The sequence below is a fragment of the Amphiura filiformis genome, chromosome 16, assembly GCF_039555335.1.
Source record: "Amphiura filiformis chromosome 16, Afil_fr2py, whole genome shotgun sequence".
Taxonomy (NCBI): domain Eukaryota; kingdom Metazoa; phylum Echinodermata; class Ophiuroidea; order Amphilepidida; family Amphiuridae; genus Amphiura; species Amphiura filiformis.
Genome location: NC_092643.1, coordinates 1,157,723 through 1,178,788, shown reverse-complemented (window position 1 = coordinate 1,178,788; position 21,066 = coordinate 1,157,723). Strand labels below are relative to the sequence as shown.

The window sequence follows — 21,066 nt, the reverse complement described above, 5'->3', positions numbered from 1 at the left end:
TGTTTGACTCATTGGGTGCTATGCCTTTGTAAACAAGCATGGACAATATTATTTTCCACACCATTCTATCTCCAATAAACTTTTGCACTCAATCAATATTGATTACATTGGCCCATAAAGCACTAGACCACAACTCCATTGTCTGGTTGTGTACATTTTGTGTTGAATAGAACATAACTATTAATACCTGAATATAACTGTAAATTGAAAAACCAGGAAATTGAAAAGTGCTCTGACTGGGCTGTAATTGGGCTTCCTGGTTTGCCCTGCCTTTTCCCCTCTTTCCTGTATTTTTCTTACTTTTGGGTGAAATTTGTTTCACCTTTCCTGGATATTTTGGCAGGCTCCCGGCAGGTACCTGGTAGGCTCCCAGTAGGAATCTATTGTTTAGGTGACCAGGAAAACATTTCCTGGTTACATTTTTTTTGATAGGGTGGTTGGAATTCCAAAATCTTCCACAGGGGGTGTGTGGATTTCAAATGGAATAGCCCAATACTAGTACCACGCTCTAAACAACCGAGCCACAGAGGCATACTGGATAAGGGCGGAAGATTAAATTCTACACTGGCACCCATGACAAAAGGGCATAACTTGTATATTGATCTTTTTGAGATAATGGATAAAAACTGTTGATTGCTTCCATAAACTTGTACATGTAAACCCATTTTGGAAGAGTTACATTTATGGTTTGATAATTAAAATTGGGGTGTTTTAGATTATGTGTGTATATCATATTCCAGAACCCACCTGTGGCCATAACTCAATTTTGAAGAAAGTGTTAGTTATGCCCTTTTGCCATGGAAGGGCAGCATTAGGTTCTAATGATGTTTGTCACATTACTAGTGGTAGAACTGCATATTTATAACAAATATATAAAGTTACTTATAGGGGTGAAATTTTACACTTAGTTCTCCGAGTTGATAAGATGAACAAATTTTAATCGTTACCCAGATTAGCCAGCACACTATAAATGTGCATTTGTTCATCCTATCAACCCACCAGAGAACAATGTATCATAATTTCATCGTTATGAAAAAAATATTATTCCAAATACCTTTATACAGAGTTGGTGGGGGAAATTTTGTTTATTATTTATTCACTTATCAGTGTGGCTACACTGGGAAAAGTTTTTATCCCAAAAACTCCCATGACCCCCTGGAAATCAAATGGTGCATCCCTTGATACAATATTAGTATAAGTATGGGTTTTCTGCATGTACTCACATTATTTGGCCATCCAACATGAGATCATCATTTGGGGCAGCAGCATGTCCATAATGTAGAACAGCTCCATTAGGACCACTGTGTTAAAATAAAATCATGAAAATTACACAAACTGGCTGAACAAATTAAATTAGCAATGCAGATGTTATTGCATAGATGCACGGTTCACAACTTACATCAAATCACAGAATTCTAATATACACAAGAACCGGTCATCCCTATACCGATGTGTGGCCGTAAACGTAACCGTCCCGGCTGAAAAATGAATAAAAAAGGTACGGCAAGAATTTTTCACATCACGTACGTCGAAGTTAACTTTTCAATGTGCAAACTGTAGTTAGGATAATGAAAACGACTGGTAAGCAAGTCTACTAAATGATCTCAAAATCTGAAGAAAAAAAATGGCAGACTGTCGCCGGACCCTTTCCAGAACTATTGCAGCATATTTAGCCATTGTCAACATGGGGTCGTCGCCAAGAATATTTTCCTTAAATAAAAAACTAACTCCTTCGCTATGTGGTATTTCACGATATAATGTTAATGGAAAGAAAAGTGCAAATGTTTTTTTTTGTGTGTTTTGAATCGGACGAGTGACAAGCTCTAATGACATCATGATGCAAGCAACGTAATCGTCATTAATAATTAATTAGGTAAACCCAAATATCCAAAAGTATGCTAATTCGAAGTTCAATGAATCAGAAAACCATCCTGGTATCCAATTCTATGCAAATGAGTTGAAGGAGGTTGTGAACATTTACACTAATTCTCATCTAGCTTTACTAAAAGATCTTTGCATCAAATACTATTACAGTACATAAATGTAGGCAAGTTAATTCAAATGCAAATGTTGGAAAAAATCCGGAAAATATAAATCCATGATGTAAGAATGGCAAAACTAGCCGTTGAAACCATCACAAATGTGGGATTCCCACATGGGAGAGCCTTTCTCTTAATCAGGTACTAATTCATAAAATTACCATAGACAAAAATGTGTGTAAACAAATTTCAACTCAAAGTATCTGAATGTCGACCCTTTAATGGGCCATTCCAGTTGAAATCCACACACCCCTTAATATGGAAGACATGACCTTAATCTTCCACACAGGGAGTGTGAATTTCAATTTTAAATGGCGTTACCTGAATGTGTGACGCCATTTGAAATCTACACCACTTGCATTGCATGGTAGATATGGTCATGTCTTCCATATAAGGGGTGTGCGGATTTCAACTGGAATGGCCCATTAAAGGGACAGTCAGGGGGTGTATGAATTTCAACTGGAATAGCCCCACTGTCTGAACTTACTTACCAGGTGCAAACAGCAGCATACACTGTAAATCTGCAGCCACCTTCCTTAGAAGTATAGTGTTCAAATATACTGCAGAGTCAACAAGATTTATAGAAAAATATTTCTTAGAATTTTTTAGAATGACAACTATTTCATTCACTTACCAGGCACAAATAGCTGTGTAGGCTGTATATCTGCAGCCAGCTTCTTTGGAAGTATAGTGCTCAAATATACTGCAGAATTAACAAGAATTATAGAAAGCATTTCTTAGAATGGCAACTATTCTAAAACGAGCATGATATGTCAACTAAAGTTTGTTTGGCTATATTATAATTGGCAAAAAAAGAGCAAGGTATGTCAATTAAAGTTTGTTTGGCTTATAATTGGCAAAAAAAGAGCAAGTTATGTCAATGAAAGTTTCTTTGGCTTATAATTATAATTATAAGATGTAGGGAAACATGTCAAATCACCAGTCATGATTAATTGAGTATATTAAAGAAGGCAAACATTCATAAGGATAACAATTATTACTACATGCAGGCACAGAAGTAGCCAGCGTCCCTCCACTCCTCTCTTGAAACTACAACAAACATGGCAGATCAAAATAGCTGTTTCTAGCTTGGGCTAGGTATTTTTTGTGTAAAATTTTCATTGTATTTTATTGTTTTTCACATCGGATGGCCATAATACATGCACCGCAACTCAATGTGATCAAAGGTAGCTCATCTGTAGCACACAATGTGGCGTAAAGTGTCTGGGCCCTACAGATATGCTAGTGTCTCTTAGGATGCCAAATGGACCATAAACTCATTTTGGCCTGGGAAAAAACACACATATTCCAGACCATCCTCTTTTATTTGCCACAAATATATTATGGGCTTAGTGCTACACTTCCTCATCTTTAATGGCAAAAATTAGATTTTCGGACCAAAATTGTTAGTATATAATAGTTTTTCCAGTGATAACAAAGACTTATCGTCGCTCGTACCACATACTGTCATATTTCCCATTTTAGACTTCTTCAAGATATTTGGCAGATGTATTATTAGCCCTAATGCCCCAGTTGCTTTTTGGCGAGGGGGAAGCAAAGGAAGGAAGAAAGAAAGAAGTAGAAGAGAAAACTTTTTTTCTTGGGTGCAGTTTTCAACCCCTGACCCCTTGGCTGCCATGCCTGTGCACGGGCCTACCTTGCCACAGGGGTGTAGCTTGGCCAGCAAAGCTTTCCGTTGTCATTCGCATGATGATGCAATCGCATCATGTGGGATACCTGCTTATACCTACGCTTTCTGAATTAAGGTTTTTTGAAGTTTGGTATGGTTAGGGTTAATATACACATAAGGAGGAAAATTAAGGTGTTATTAGCCCTAACGCCCCAGTTGGTTTTTGGCGAGGGGGAAGGAAAAAAGGAAGGAAGAAACATGAAGAGAAAACTTTTTTTCTCAAGTGCAATTTTGAACCCCTGACCCCTCGGGTACCAGGCCCATGCATGAAGCTACCTTGCCACAGGGGTGTAGCTTGGCCGGCGAAGCATTCCGTCGTCATTCGCATGATGACACAATCGCATCATGTGGGATACCTGCTTGTGCCTACGCTTTCTGAATTGAGGTTTAAAAACTAAATATGGTCTAATTATTAATTGGGCAATTTGCCATATTGTCACCAAAGCATTTTAACATACTGCTGTATCTGCGTTGTATTCTCAAAATTGGGACCAGATCACTCACAAGTGAATTTCACATACTGTCATACCTCTAATGCAAATTTCACATGTCGTATCTCTATTATAGGATTGCCATTCTCTCACAAAAATCAGGAACATAACTTTGATGCCATAAAGATGGAAAATGTGATATAATTTTATAGAAAATTATGTCATAACAAAATTTGAAGTCTTTTCTTTTAAAAGTTAGTTATAACAAAATATGTATACACATACAAAGCAACATGCATGACACAGATGTATTTCGAAAGGTAGGACAGAGTGCAGAAGTTTGTGGATGAACGTCTAAGTGTTGTGCCTGTGTGTAGCGCACTATAAATAACTATATGCTTTTTTTTATGTGAGACGAGTGATGTTACATATCAATTTCCAACCTCAATAAAGACCAGTAAAACATCTAGCCTTGTAAGGCCTAGGAGGACGCAGAATTCATATATCGTTACTGGGCAGGAAAAACCTTCTATATGCTTTTGGCCCCTGAACATGTTTAAAACAAAACTGCCAACAGGTTACATAGGAGGTTTTGCTTCAAACATGTTCAGGGGCCAACGACACATAGGAGGTTTTTCCTACCCAACGACGATATGTAATTTTCTCAAATTGGAGAAGAGGCTGCTATATATTACCATTGTGTCTGTACATTGTTTTGATCTGTTCTAGTTCTTTAGTAAATTTAAATTTTGACTACATTTCGTTCCACTGATAAGCTATTGTAAAGGTCACCCCTACCTTTCCATCTGATATTCATGCATTCCTGGTCGAGCTGACTTGTAGAGTACTTTATGTGCCTCGCTGCTGACTTTGTTGGCATAGCGCAACACTTCAATTTCTGCTGGAGTTTTGAACACTCGACTGTAAAAAAAACCATCATAAATAAAACAAACTTAATTTCTGTTAGTCTAACTTTAAATTTGCCAAATTAATGTTTTACGGGCAAAGCGAAAGGAAAACAAATTTACCCATGGCGAGAAATGGACGATCCCAATTGTTTGTCGATCCGGGTACGGTCATGCTAGCTCCCTGCTGTGCGTGTTGTGGTGTTGGCATGGGGATCAATAGGTGACATCGATTTTGTAAACATGTGTGATTGCGTTTGTTGGTCATTTATGAATGTCGTTCCATCAAGTTAACATCGGGAAGAAATTTCCCCACCCACCACTCCCAATAAGGGTACCATGGGCAATGAAAAGTATATATAAGTGAACACATACAATGTAATTAAGAGTGATAATTCACTCATTAAGTAAAGGGAATAGAGAGAAGTTAACAGCTCAATAACAAACAAAAACAAAGGAAATGTATTATGATATGTCAATTATGTTGCATTAGCATTGTTATTTATAATTGTCTGTAGGTGATTAAGGGCTTAAACCGGGGGCTTAAATCAGCACATGCGAAGAGGGAATCCTTTACAGAAATAGCTGCAAGTAAAGTAGTGAGGACATTATCGTTAAATGTTATATAAATTACGTTATGGCAATATAGAGAAATATTGGATAAGCAGAAAGTCTCAATAGATCAGGAGTACAAGCAAAATGGTACACATTTTCAGAATGTTATTTTAAATTAACCAGCCTGTAAGTTCCAAATGTGTTTATCACAGATGCCATAGGTAATCGAGAGAAAGGCTTTCAGAGATCTTCAAATATGCACAAGATCTTCAAAGATAAGGGTCACAATATAATATTGTTCCCCCTTCAATAAATTATATATATATCAGTTCTAGAAAATGGAGAGCTGTCAATAATCAATACATGTTAAAAGAGTTATATGTGCAAAAATTTGGTTGTTGCTCGAGTATAGTACATTAGTAATTGTTGAAGATTGGGATTTTAGATATTCTTTTCAGTAAATTATAATGATACACATGCACAGGTAGACGAGTAAGTCACAATAATCCTTTTATCCATTGTAACCTCCAGGTCAATTACACACCTGTTGATGGAATCCCAAGGGACAGTCACCCTCGGAGATCTTGAATTGTATGCACCAGTAGTGTATATACCTTGTGTGGGTCTCAGCCATGATATGTTATGTTAATCAACGGTTTCAGAGTTGTACACTCGGGAATTTAATTCTAGGGGGGTGGGTCTACCCTAGAGGTTTTGATCTGATTTCAGTAGTACAAAGTGTAACACTTTACTCCAGTCGGGGTCACTGGGGTAAGGGGAATTCGATGGCGGCTGTCGCGTTCCAAATGTGTCCAATAACGTTTTCTCTATGAGAATATATTTTGTTAATTTTATTTCGGCTGAGATCAAAGGTAATTGGTGTTAATTCTGAAACAAATTCAAACGCTCAATAAAAGGCAACTTGATGGAGTGTCATCCATGATTAGCAAAATCTTTGTGTCCTTGTCCTTTGTCCTTGTAATATAGTAGAATTTCACTAGGTAAATCACATTCTGGCATAAAAATACACATGTAAATATAATTTTGTGGTATTTACACATGCTGCCAAATTGGATTTAAACATGGGTGATTTTCGCCCAAATTTTTCAAGTTTTTTCCATTGAAAATTTGCTCCTAATAAACACCCCTCTTTTGAAAAATGTCATGCCCCTGACAAAATTAGGGACAAAATGGTATGTAAAATCAGTGTGATGCAACATCATAAAATTCTTTTATATTTCTTACTCTTAATTTACTTACAGTTCAGTCATCTCAGGATGTAGAATGGTGTTGTTGACTTTAAAGCTGTAAACAGGGTAAAAATATTAATAATTTATTATTTGATCACAAGTATTTGCAAGTGTATTTTTTATGCTAATTTGGGCCCTTTGTCATGTTGGTTTCTGGGGCTGTGTGCCTACTTGGGAAGAACATGGCCCACATTTTGGGTTCTGCTGGCAGACAGTGAGTTGATTGAGTTTAAACAGGAAGCCCCGCTTGGCCAGTTCTCCACAGAAAAACTGACTTACACCTGTTATTTTGATGACAGACAGAATAGAATTTACATTGATAAATTTTAACCTTGACTAATTCCCTAAGGAACCTGAACCAAAAGTGGGGCTTCCACTTTAATGATTAAATGCTTGTAATATAAACAATTCTTTCCTTATAGTATCTATTAATTAAACATCCAAGCTACCCAAGCATCTAATATATTAAAACTAGCAACCAGGGGTGAAAGTATACACAGTGTTAACCAGGGGTCAAGCAAACGCAATGACCCAGCTCCGCTATCGGAGCAAACCTAAACAACAACATAGTATCTAAAATGTGTTTTTTGCATTTCTTGACCACCGCTCTTGTCATACCTGGTTTGTATGTCTGTTTGGTTTTTGAATGTTACATTTCATTGTCACATGGTGCCACATTTTCTCAATTGATTTTAGGCTGCTTTGGCCGACAAATGTTGGAGGTATGATATTTTGATTTCCATGCGTCACAATATATTGGATTTACCATAGTGTTACACACAGGACAAATTTGAGTTGGTACTCTTTGGGTCTAATCTCTATGGTGGATTTACCATAGCATTACACACAGGGTAATTTTGAGTTGGTTCTTTGGATCTAATCTCTATGGTGGATTTACCATAGCATTACACACATGGCAGCTTTGAGTTGGTACAGGTACTCTTTGGGTCTAATCTCTATGGTGGCTTTACCATAGCATTACACATGGGGCAATTTTGAGTTGGTACTCTTTGGATCTAATCTCTATGGTGGATTTACCATAGCATTACACAGGGGGCAATTTTGAGTTGGTACTCTTTGGATCTAATCTCTATGGTGGATTTACCATAGCATTACACACAGGGTAATTCTGAGTTGGTTCTTTGGATCTAATCTCTATGGTGGATTTACCATAGCATTACACACAGGGTAATTCTGAGTTGGTTCTTTGGATCTAATCTCTATGGTGGATTTACCATAGCATTACACACAGGGTAATTCTGAGTTGGTTCTTTGGATCTAATCTCTATGGTGGATTTACCATAGCATTACACACAGGGTAATTCTGAGTTGGTTCTTTGGATCTAATCTCTATGGTGGATTTACCATAGCATTACACACAGGGTAATTCTGAGTTGGTTCTTTGGGTCTAATCTCTATGGTGGATTTACCATAGCATTACACATGGGCCAATTCTGAGTTTGAACTCCTTGGGTCTAATCTCTTTGATGCTATCATAGGACAATAAATCAATGTTACCTTTCAATGCCTTCAAACTTGGCTTCCCTAGATGTCAATCCACTGTCACTGTTTACACCACACTGAAAAGAGACAAAATACTTGGTTACTTCTGATTTATTTAGGGATTCAATCATGTTTCACCGTTGTTCATCACCGATTAACAACGATGCGTCTGCGTCAAAGTAAACTTCCCTCAAAGTAAACCATGCAGACGCGCCGGACGCGAGTTGTTAATTGGTGAGGAACAACGGTGAAACATGATTGAATCCCTTTCAACAACGAAAACAAGCTAAAGATGTTTTAATGCATGTGATTCCTTCATTCGGAATATCCGTTTGTCATTGCTACTCAATCTTACAAGAAGATCGGTGATTTGTTGATATCAGCAATAAAATAAAGCGGCAATGTTTAGCTGCTACATTAATTAAACAATAAACATATTTAAAAAGTGTTTACGCATATGTTCCAGAGATGATGAATATTACGCGCTCACGCGTAACGCGTACGCTTAACCTTGCGTTCGCGTTTACACTACTGTAAAAGTGTGGATTCATCACAGGTTAACAACGCTTGGCTCCTGTATAAAGGTATAGGAAATGTTTGGTTTAAAATTTGGTAAATTTTGTAATGTCTACACTGGATTCAAGACCCTATAATTAAGCAGTGGCAAAGCCATATTATTGGGACAAGGGAAATAAGCAATAAACCAACAAAAATATGACTTGAACATGAGCATGAAACATATATCGGGAAAAGGGGGGCACAAACCAAAAATGCTGCAATGGAATTGTTATACTCTTAACTTGAGACTAAACACACTATAACTTATAGTGTGTTTATTCTCAGGTTGAGAGTATAACACCGTGTTTGATTTCGCAGTGGCAGATTCAAATCATGTGCACTTACCTAATCCCACTGGGTTAGGGTTAGATTTACTCTCAACTTGAGCTGAGACACACTATAGCAATTCCATTGCAACAGAAAACAGGAAGGATGTGAAGAAGGAAGACCACAATATTGCAACTTGCAAGGGGTAAGTGTTAGCATTTGCCTCCTCCCCAATATTTTTCTAGCCCCCCTCCTTTTAAGACCATCTTAAACCACAAATTACGAAAATTTCAACTTAATTCGTTAATTTTGCCCCCCCCCCCCTCTAAAACAATTCCTTTTTGGCATATCAAAAAGGAGAATCAGAGTAAGCATTATTTGGTAGACCATTTTGAGAATCCCCCGGTGCACATAATTATTCCACAGTCCCTTACTTGAATCAGCTGACCCTTATCTTCATGACCATGACCAGCTTTCAAATTTTCTTTATTCACTGTGTTGTCTTTTTTAAAGATATTTCTTGTTTGTTCTTTGCTACCTTGTATACAATGCTTACCAGTGTCAAGAGAACCTTGGCTTTTGCTGCTTTCAGAACATCTGATATCTATGAAACGATAAACAACAATTAATACATTCTAAATATATTATAAATAAGAATGGGCTAGTTTATATTTAAGATACTGGATTAAGGGCCTAAACTTCCTTCATTACAAGGCCCTAATCTAATCAATAGGAAGTACACTAAGGTAGTATGCAGGATCACTCTAAATGGGAAATTTTAGATATCATTCTGTATAGACGAATCCAAGCAGGCGACACGCATTCCTACACCTGACTAGCAGCCTTTAGTTGGGTAGCCGTCGGCTACAATGCACTCAAAATGTGAAATGATTCGCCTTGGCGGAAATTTTAAACTGCATTCCATCACCCGTTTTACACCTTCCGCGAAAACACAGGCAGACAAAAGAATAACACAATACAGTTCCCTTCGACAAAACACACAGCATGGTCTATTCGCTGTTGAAGTGACATAATAATCGGATTAACTACACGCGGTATCTATGCATTGATGTACTTGCGAACAAAAGGACTATGTATGCTGAATAGATGCGACGGGATTACCAGTGGAATTATCTCCATTATACATATTATTAGCTATTATTCTATTAACCCTCCTCGTCCTTGCATCTTCTCTAGGTGTTAGGCGGCTTTTATTTGCACAATTGGACGCTCAAAGCACCAGGTTGGTGCTAACGGCTACCCAAAGATGTCCGACCAAATCCTGACCATGACTTGGCTACTTGGATTCGTCTATATGTAAAAGTATATAAAAGTATACACTTTCAGAAAGGAAATGATGCAAGGGATCCAACTATAGCATGGCAGATTTCTGAAAAAAAGAGCAGTTTTTGAGAAAAAAAGCCAAATTTGATTTAAGGTTTTTTTCGTCCACCATAACAACTTGCCTTAATAACTCACATGATGAAAACTGCATTTATGTTCTAAAGACACAAAACTAAAAATGTTATTTTTTTCAAATTTTTGAATTTTTGCTTCGTTTTAAAAAAATGTGGCAAAAACGATCAATAGTTTACTTTTTTCACCAAACTGTTGACCAAAATTTGGGATATTTTAAGGTATAAAATCAGTATAGAATCCTAATTTTTAAAATGTGAGAAAACCTTTTCTAGTTTTGCATCTCATGCAATTTTCATTGATTTGGAAATTTAGGGTAAGTTATTATGGTGGACAAAAAAAAATTTGGTGATTTTCTCAAAAAGTGCTAATTTTTGAAGAAATCTGCCATGCTAGTTGGATTCCTTGAATCATTTCCTTTTGATTTCTGAAAATGTATACTTTGATTTACATATCATCATTACTTTTAAAATAATGCCTAAAATTTCCCACTTTGAGTGATCCAGCGTAAAGGTCCATAAAAACACAGCAAAATTATGACCACATCATTATTGGAGTCCTCATGTGGGTGTCGAATGCAGACGACAAAAAATCCAAAATTCAAAAAATTCAGAATTGTACATTTTCATGACCATATTTGGAATCAGCATGTAAAACGCATTAAAATTAGTACAAACAAGCTTAATATTGGCTCAGTGGTTCTTAAGATAGCCCTTGAAATTTTGATAAATTTAGGACTTTTATGTTGAAGCCTATCACGTAGAGCATTAATGGTACATTTGTAACAGGACAAGTTGCTGAACTTTATTTTGATGAACATACATACCTCATCAACATAATGTACTTCATCAACATCGTACTGCTTTTTCACATCATCAGTTGTTGGTATTCTGAAAAGGAAAAATATGTACAATAAGCAATACTTATAATTAGTAAGTATATGATATTGGTAATGTCATATTCAGTTAATAATGTGGTACTTTTACATAACCTAAGATACCTTATAGTGCACCCAGGGTGGTGATTGCTGAAACAAGCCCACAATAGGGTGACTTGGTGAAAACTTGTTTAGAAATGGACCATTTTTTTCATTTTAAAGCAAAATTTGTGACTTTTACCCAGAATTGGGCCGATTTACCGTAATATGTTGGTTGTCTTTTTCATCTTGTGTGACATGATCCGCTCCATGGGGGGTGTGAAAGGAGACTTTTTTGAAAATTGAGGTACTATAATTATTACCTTACATGTACATGTATAAAAACATATATTGAAACACCAAAGGTCTAGCACCAGTTTTGTGATGCGTATTTTCTTAAATGTATTTTATTGTTTTTTTACTCCATATTTTTGCCATTATCTCAACTTCAAATTCGCCATCTTTGGCCCCATGGTTATATCACATACATGTATGTAAGATGTTTCAGAGACAGCTATACAGTGCTCAATACCAGTAAACAGTAGAGCTATTTCAAATTTAAACACAGATTGTATTACATTTCACTACACACAGTGTTTCATGCAATGCAAATTTTCCTGTGTAGTGAAATGTTTAAATTTGGTATATATTTACATATTTTCAGAATCCTAGCTACACTATACCCAATCCGAAACAAGACCCCTCCAGGCTGATGTTGCAGAAAACCTAACTGATGTCATATCATACCGTAAAAACTTGAAAGTTAGCATGTGCTTACTATCAAGCGCTTTTATGCAAACATGAATAGCCCCATCCATAAAAGTGTAAAGGGTTTTGAGCAAATCATCGATACACATAGTTATATACGAACAAGTAAATCTGCAAATGTGTGTCTCAACCCAATAGCTCAGTTGGTAAAGCGCTGGACTTTGGTACAATCGCATGTTTTCAAAAGGGCTCGATAGTAAGTACATACATGTATGCTAACTATCGAGTTTTTACAGTAATAATTTGACAAAGTCTGGTATTATATTCTTACCTTCCTAGCCAGATGACATAGTCTTGTGACAGCCGAGGCATAAACAGTATAGATTTACCAGAGTCTACATCTATAGCACCAAAGAATTCTGGTTCACGAACACCAAAACACCATTGGAAGTAAGACTCCTAATAACATAATGCAAGATAAAGTGGGAGAATCAGCAATGAATTGTGATTTGTGAATGCTCTCAATCATCTGGAAATCGTTAAATGAGAGAATAAATTCAATCTAGTCAACCAGATTATTCCAATATACCTTGGATCAATCAACATTGCGGTCAGTAGTACCACTGACCTTCAGCTGGGTTATGTTGATAATCTGGTTGACTAGATGAATTTATTCTCTCATAATCAGTAATGAAGTTTCTGCATTGATTGAAGAATGAAAACCTCATAAGTACCATCTGCTGATTAGTTATGAAACAGTACAACCACATAAAAGCATGGACATCACTACTGAACTTGAGCTGAACCAAGGTATATAGGATTTTGAATGTTGCACATAAAAATACAGATGTTGATAATATCTCCTCATCATCATTAGGCGATGAATTGGAATTTGCATGGTTGGGATTTTGTTTATTTCCTGGAGGCTAAAATAAAATGACCCTAAAATATCACCAAAAGCTTGAAAATTTGTGAAAAATTAGATTTTTGTTTGCAAACATATTTTGAAAATATTCTGATTTTGTCTTCAATATCAAAAAATTTTGACCTCAAATATTAAAAAAATTATCCCAAAAATGCAAAATCTAGGTCGGTTGGAATCCGTAAAACAGAGTTTTTATCCGTAACCTTAAGCTGAATTTATACTACTTCGCTGAGTGATAGTGATTGTTTTTTAGCCAATGAGGTAGAATGCTTTTTGTAGCGTTGGGAAAAACGCCACTACCTCATTGGTCAAATGTCAATTGCTCGTGCTCAGTGATGGAGTATAAATTCAGCTTTAGTGACAGAGATTCATACATTGAATGGGCCATTCCATTTAAAATTCACACTACCCCTGTGGAAGATTTAGCTAAAGTCTTCCGCAGAGGGAGTATGAGTTTTGAATCAAATAACCAAAAAATAAAAAATAGACAATTGGGTAACTTCCATTTGAAATCCTCACTCCAGCTGTGGAAGATATAAACTACGCAAAAAAAGTTTCTTATGGTTAAGAAATTTACCCACTATTAAAATCTAGCGACCAATTTTGTACGTTTGCTAAATAATCGCATGCGGGAGATTGTCCTGCGCATTTTGACACCTCAATCACTACCCCTCGACACTCCTGAGAAAAGATATGAATGTTTAAGTAACACGAGGTCGAAAAATTAAAATTGCAAAGAAGCCTATTCAATGGTTTTAGAGCTGATTCACTGATCCAAGATGGTGTCATTATTCCTGCCTTTTCAATTTTAATTTAAAGCATTTTAATTGATGCATGTTAGATAATCCTTTGCTTATTGTCAATGATCAAAGACAAAGGTGAGTGGGTACTAAGACATTTACGTTTTGAGAGATGGATTTGGAAAAGGGATTCAAAACAGGTCATGATTACAGCTGCATTACTGGAAGCAGAAGGAATTGAGACACCACTTGAGTGGCCCTCCAGAAGCCCTGATCTTAACCCCTTGGAGAACCTTTGGGATCAGCACAAGAGATGAGTCAACAAGAAGATAAAGGAAGATGCAACTCTGGTGGGATTGCGTCGCATCGTTATCAACGAGTGGAATGGGGTTGAGCAAGGTAACATTCAACGCCTTATTAGGAGCATGAGACGCCATGTGGCTGCTGTAAGGGAAGCCAACGGTGGACACACAAAGTATTGAAAGACTGGTAAAGAAAGAGATTAATCTCAAGTGAAGTTGGAAGCGGCAGTATGATGCCTGAAATGTGCTCAGCAATTAAACAAAAAATGTTATCTGCATGTTTGTTATTTTTTGTGGTCTTTTATGCTGAAAACGTGAATAGGCTTTTTGCAATTTTCATTTTTTGACCTTGTGTTACTTAAACATTCATATCTTTTCTCAGGAGTGTCGTAGAATAGTGATTGAGGTGTCAAAATGCGTAGGACAATCACCCGCATGCGATTAATTAGAAAACGTAAAAAATTAGTCGCTAGATTTTAACAGTGGGTAAATTTCCTAACCATAAAGAAACTTTTTTTGCGTAGTGTAGGTAAAGACATAATACAGGGGGAGCATGAGTTCCAAAATGATTAACCTTGACCAATTATAATTGAAAACATACTCCCCCTATGGAAGATATTTCCAAAATCTTCAACAGGGGTAGTATGGATTTCAACTGGAATAGCCCAATATTCATTTGTATACTTACCTGTCTGAAGAGATAGCTGACATCAGTGCAGTGTCTAGGAACATCATCACCCCCTTGTAATAACACCACTGCCTCACTACCAACCTGTGAGTTACTTTGTAAACTCTCACATAGGCGTCTTCTGTTGGTGGCATGTAGACTCATAGGCACCGTATGAGTATGCTTGCCTCGAGAAAAAGATGCTCTGAAAATGAAAAATCATTTTTTTTTAAATGCGGAGAAAATTGACTGGAACTGAAAGGCCCTGTACAAACCAATACAATAGCTGGGCCCTGGATTTTGCGGTGTCCCCTTTGACAGTCGGGAGAAATGGGTAATTGCACTGGATGGAACAACCCGACCGAGAGAATTTGGCTACAATTACAATGTAGCTTTACAATTACATGTAAGTTAAAGCAGAGAAGCTTACCCAAAACAGCTGTGGTGTTAATGTTTTGTATGTGTTGTGTGACACTTATGCCCCCAGCATACTTTCCTGGGCGTTTCAACCAATGACAAGCCTTGATTGTGTCCGTTTGTCTGCAATGCGCGTGCGCCACGCCGCTCAGCGGCAGGGTAGTATCAAACCAGCTTGACACTGTCACTGACACTGGTGCAGTGCATTATTTATAAATAATAAATTAAAATTGACTGGAACAAGTTAGTTCCAGTAACTGTAACCATAGACTCTATGGTCCGTAGATGTCATTATGTTTATGATAAAGACTGAAGTCTTGCTGGCAAGACTAGCTTTAAGGTTAGCCGAAAGGTTTATCATGCGCTTGATTTCAGAGGGGCGTAAGTTCATAACAGAAACAGCCATGCAGAAAATGAACAAGCGTGCCGGGAGGTAGAATATCGATCCACGGTCAAGACATGAAACTTGGCTCAGCTCGTGATGATGCGGGGGGCACAAGCCGTTTCGGCAATTTTCATGAGGATTTTATAAATTTTAAAATCAATTGGGGCACTTCCTCTGGCCCCTATGCCCGCCCCATGAAGATACGCCACCGTCTAGAAAATGTGTTGATATTAAATTTATAGAGCCTTGATATCTTTGATGAAATAAATCAATAACATCAACAACAACATCACAAAGCAATTATTTGTAAATTGAATTTGGGAATATTCAAAAAGACAGACTTAGCAGGCCTACAAATTTCTGAATTATATAAAGTGAAAAACAATCAATCACTGTAGTCAGCGAATCAATCAAATAGGCCTATACAAAAACTATAAAAGAAAGGAGCAAGAAAAAATAAAGAAATAGTGAATAAGAAAGAAAGAAAAAGAAATGATAAAAGAAAAGGAGAAAGAAAAGATGGAAGAACAGAAGTAAAAATGAGAAAAGAGGGAAAAAAACGAAATTTCAGCCACACGGGGACTCGAACCCACAAAAATTAATCATAATAGATTCAAAGTCCAACGCTCTATCCGCTCGGCCACACACCAGCTTACGCAATTGATTGTCCTCGAAGGGAATATATAATTATAATTTGACGCAATGACGTGATTACAATTGCGTCCGCATAATGGCTCTTAGAATAAACACGCATGTCGGCGCTGAAATTTTGGACGAACCCGATGGAGAAAAACCTCGCTTTTTTGCAAAACTAGCTTCAATTTGGAGTGAAAATCAAATGGAATAGCAATTGGCAGAATGTTGAGAAATAATGTAGGTATTCAGATGTCTAAATTAACGTCCCGTAATCAAGATATCGATAATTTCACAAACCAGCTTTTCTCAAGCAAATTCTCCAAAATTTTCCCCAAACGGGCTTTTAAAATTTAATCGGTACTGTATTTGATTCTTCCCCATGGCAACATTATTTCTTTGATCGATTTGTAGTACAATACGAAAAAGAAGAAAACAATCACTCGGCGTGGATTTATACGGGGCGCACATTTTAAAAAAACGTCATGGAACGTGTTTTTGATCTGGTGAACATGGTTTGTAAAAATGCTTTAAACGAAGGATTTTCAAACTTATTCTAAAAATTTGTATATAACACAAATAAAAATGTTAAGCTACATCCAATGCTACCCTGAGTAAAGATAGTCACTTGTGCTGAGCATCAAATTGGTCACTTATCGCTCACTGTTCAACATGTGACATCTACACCAATTACAGTCCCGAAACTGTCTACTTTTTAGCCGACCTCAATTCAAACATTTAGTGATAGTTAAAAATGCGATCCCCAACCCTTTGGTTACCTTTGGACGAATTTGTCGAAATCTCATGAGTCTCCGTGTCTGAAATTCCCGGTACAAACATCGAAAATGTCGCAATTCTCAGTTCCGTGATGATACTATATCCGCATCGCTGTTTTCATATGCATATCTCTGACCCTGTAAGGTCAAAAAGCGTGGCGTTGATTTCAACCAATCCGATCCACCGTTTAATAAGCAGCTTGATACTGACGTCATATCTGAGGTGACCAGGAGGCAGGAGCTACCATTTTGGTAAACTGAACTCGACTCGTGCGTTCTTTTGGTTGACATAAATTGAACAAAATTTTCAATAACGGGTAATAGTATGATTTCAATTTTTATTAATGAAGTTACTTGTAGTTTTGAGGAATGACAAAGTTGTTTTTGGAAACTTAGATGTTTGTTTCAACTGATGATGTAGGATCGCAAGGTGAGTGAATTCGTGAAGAGATTTGCTTGTTTGAGTGATAGTAGGATACGGGATGTAGGCTAGTCCTCTGTGTTTGACCGGCTCCGACGCGTCTCAATTCACGACGTCTCAATTGTACCTGCTTACCAGACAGCAATACTGCGTATTGCTGTATGGAACCAGATATAATCCAATGCACCAACATTTCTGGAAATTGACTGGAACTGAAAGGCCCTGTACAAACCAATACAATAGCTGGGCCCTGGATTTTTGCGGTGTCCCCTTTGACAGTCGGGAGAAATGGGTAATTGCACTGGATGGAACAACCCGACCGAGAGAATTTGGCTACAATTACAATGTAGCTTTACAATTACATGTAAGTTAAAGCAGAGAAGCTTACCCAAAACAGCTGTGGTGTTAATGTTTTGTATGTGTTGTGTGACACTTATGCCCCCAGCATACTTTCCTGGGCGTTTCAACCAATGACAAGCCTTGATTGTGTCCGTTTGTCTGCAATGCGCGTGCGCCACGCCGCTCAGCGGCAGGGTAGTATCAAACCAGCTTGACACTGTCACTGACACTGGTGCAGTGCATTATTTATAAATAATAAATTAAAAATTGACTGGAACAAGTTAGTTCCAGTAACTGTAACCATAGACTCTATGGTCCGTAGATGTCATTATGTTTATGATAAAGACTGAAGTCTTGCTGGCAAGACTAGCTTTAAGGTTAGCCGAAAGGTTTATCATGCGCTTGATTTCAGAGGGGCGTAAGTTCATAACAGAAACAGCCATGCAGAAAATGAACAAGCGTGCCGGGAGGTAGAATATCGATCCACGGTCAAGACATGAAACTTGGCTCAGCTCGTGATGCGGCGGGGAGCAAAAGCCGTTTTCGGCAATTTTCATGAGGATTTTATAAATTTTAAAATCAATTGGGGGCACTTCCTCTGGCCCCTATGCCCGCCCCATGAAGATACGCCACCGTCTAGAAAATGTGTTGATATTAAATTTATAGAGCCTTGATATCTTTGATGAAATAAATCAATAACATCAACAACAACATCACAAAGCAATTATTTGTAAATTGAATTTGGGAATATTCAAAAAGACAGACTTAGCAGGCCTACAAATTTCTGAATTATATAAAGTGAAAAACAATCAATCACTGTAGTCAGCGAATCAATCAAATAGGCCTATACAAAAACTATAAAAGAAAGGAGCAAGAAAAAATAAAGAAATAGTGAATAAGAAAGAAAGAAAAGAAATGATAAAAGAAAAGGAGAAAGAAAAGATGGAAGAACAGAAGTAAAAATGAGAAAAGAGGGAAAAAAACGAAATTTCAGCCACACGGGGACTCGAACCCACAAAAATTAATCATAATAGATTCAAAGTCCAACGCTCTATCCGCTCGGCCACACACCAGCTTACGCAATTGATTGTCCTCGAAGGGAATATATAATTATAATTTGACGCAATGACGTGATTACAATTGCGTCCGCATAATGGCTCTTAGAATAAACACGCATGTCGGCGCTGAAATTTTGGACGAACCCGATGGAGAAAAACCTCGTTTTTGCAAAACTAGCTTCAATTTGGAGTGAAAATCAAATGGAATAGCAATTGGCAGAATGTTGAGAAATAATGTAGGTATTCAGATGTCTAAATTAACGTCCCGTAATCAAGATATCGATAATTTCACAAACCAGCTTTTTCTCAAGCAAATTCTCCAAAATTTTCCCCCAAAACGGGCTTTTAAAATTTAATCGGTACTGTATTTGATTCTTCCCCATGGCAACATTATTTCTTTGATCGATTTGTAGTACAATACGAAAAAGAAGAAAACAATCACTCGGCGTGGATTTATACGGGCGACATTTTAAAAAACGTCATGGGGCGTGTTTTTGATCTGGTGAACATGGTTTGTAAAAATGCTTTAAGCGAAGGATTTTCAAACTTATTCTAAAAATTTGTATATAACACAAATAAAAATGTTAAGCTACATCCAATGCTACCCTGAGTAAAGATAGTCACTTGTGCTGAGCATCAAATTGGTCACTTATCGCTCACTGTTCAAAATGTGACATCTACACCAATTACAGTCCCGAAACTGTCTACTTTTTAGCCGACCTCAATTCGAAACATTTAGTGATAGTTAAAAATGCGATCCCCAACCCTTTGGTTACCTTTGGACGAATTTGTCGAAATCTCCATGAGTCTCCGTGTCTGAAATTCCCGGTACAAACATCGAAAATGTCGCAATTCTCAGTTCCGGTGATGATACTATATCCGCATCGCTGTTTTCATATGCATATCTCTGACCCTGTAAGGTCAAAAAGCGTGGCGTTGATTTCAACCAATCCGATCCACCGTTTAATAAGCAGCTTGATACTGACGTCATATCTGAGGTGACCAGGAGGCAGGAGCTACCATTTTGGTAAACTGAACTCGACTCGTGCGTTCTTTTGGTTGACATAAATTGAACAAAATTTTCAATAACGGGTAATAGTATGATTTCAATTTTTATTAATGAAGTTACTTGTAGTTTTGAGGAATGACAAAGTTGTTTTTGGAAACTTAGATGTTTGTTTCAACTGATGATGTAGGATCGCAAGGTGAGTGAATTAAGTGAAGAGATTTGCTTGTTTGAGTGATAGTAGGATACGGGATGTAGGCTAGTCCTCTGTGTTTGACCGGCTCCGGACGTCTCAATTTCACGGCGTCTCAATTCGTACCTGCTTACCAGACAGCAATACTGCGTATTGCTGTATGGAACCAGATATAATCCAATGCACCAACATTTCACTTAGATACAGACTTTAAGGTACATATTTCGAGGTGCATAACAGACACAAAATTTGTGTCATAACAAACACCAAATTGGTGTCGATGACCTGACATGCATGCATTCTTTTGTGATGGTCTTTCAATTTGTGCCGAGTGTCCTTGGCTGACTTGACTATGCTTCAGTGGTCATGAAAGGATTCAATAGATAACCTCTGCCCCACTAATCCCCAGCTATTGTCTGAAATTGCACCTCGGAAGATATATTATAACAACTCAGTCCCTCAAATGATAGTCATATAACGACCAAAAGATAAATGACTGACTATCATTGAGGACTGAGTTCCGCAGTCTACATTTCACTATCCTTTCACTCGCTGCGATATTTGATTACTGAGAAAACTCTGTTTTAGAGAACAACTTTATACGTCTTTCATACGTTTTTCATACGTTTCTTCGTGTAACCTTAAGTTAAAGTAGAGAAGCTTACCCAAAACAGCTGGTGTAGTGGTGTTAATGTTTTGTTATACGTGTCGTGTGACACTGACACTGCCACTGGTCATGCTGGTGCAGTGCATTATAAATTATAAATAAAATTGACTCCCTGGTACCTACCCATCTTGATGACCAGGCATTTCAATTGTGTTTTTGTGCTAACTTCAACTTGAACTTCAGCCCCTGACAAAATACCGTAGGCAATCAAAGATCAGATGAATCTTTGTTCCAAAATCTTCACTCATCAGAACAGAAACTGACTGTGCAGATCGACCGGATGTCATCAAATGGTCATG

At 37.4% G+C, this 21,066-nt stretch overlaps 1 protein-coding gene across 1 annotated transcript in view; it reads right to left on the bottom strand.

Annotated features, from left to right (window-relative positions):
- LOC140135410 (xaa-Pro dipeptidase-like) overlaps positions 1 to 21,066 on the bottom strand; it is a 52,104-nt gene extending 31,038 nt beyond the window's left edge. The window contains 10 exon segments of the mRNA XM_072156901.1: positions 1,224 to 1,301; positions 2,674 to 2,742; positions 4,959 to 5,081; positions 6,881 to 6,925; positions 8,389 to 8,450; positions 9,755 to 9,802; positions 11,441 to 11,504; positions 12,570 to 12,697; positions 14,894 to 15,077; positions 20,891 to 21,066. Coding sequence (XP_072013002.1) covers positions 1,224 to 1,301; positions 2,674 to 2,742; positions 4,959 to 5,081; positions 6,881 to 6,925; positions 8,389 to 8,450; positions 9,755 to 9,802; positions 11,441 to 11,504; positions 12,570 to 12,697; positions 14,894 to 15,077; positions 20,891 to 20,910 — 821 coding nt within the window. The 5' untranslated portion in view covers positions 20,911 to 21,066.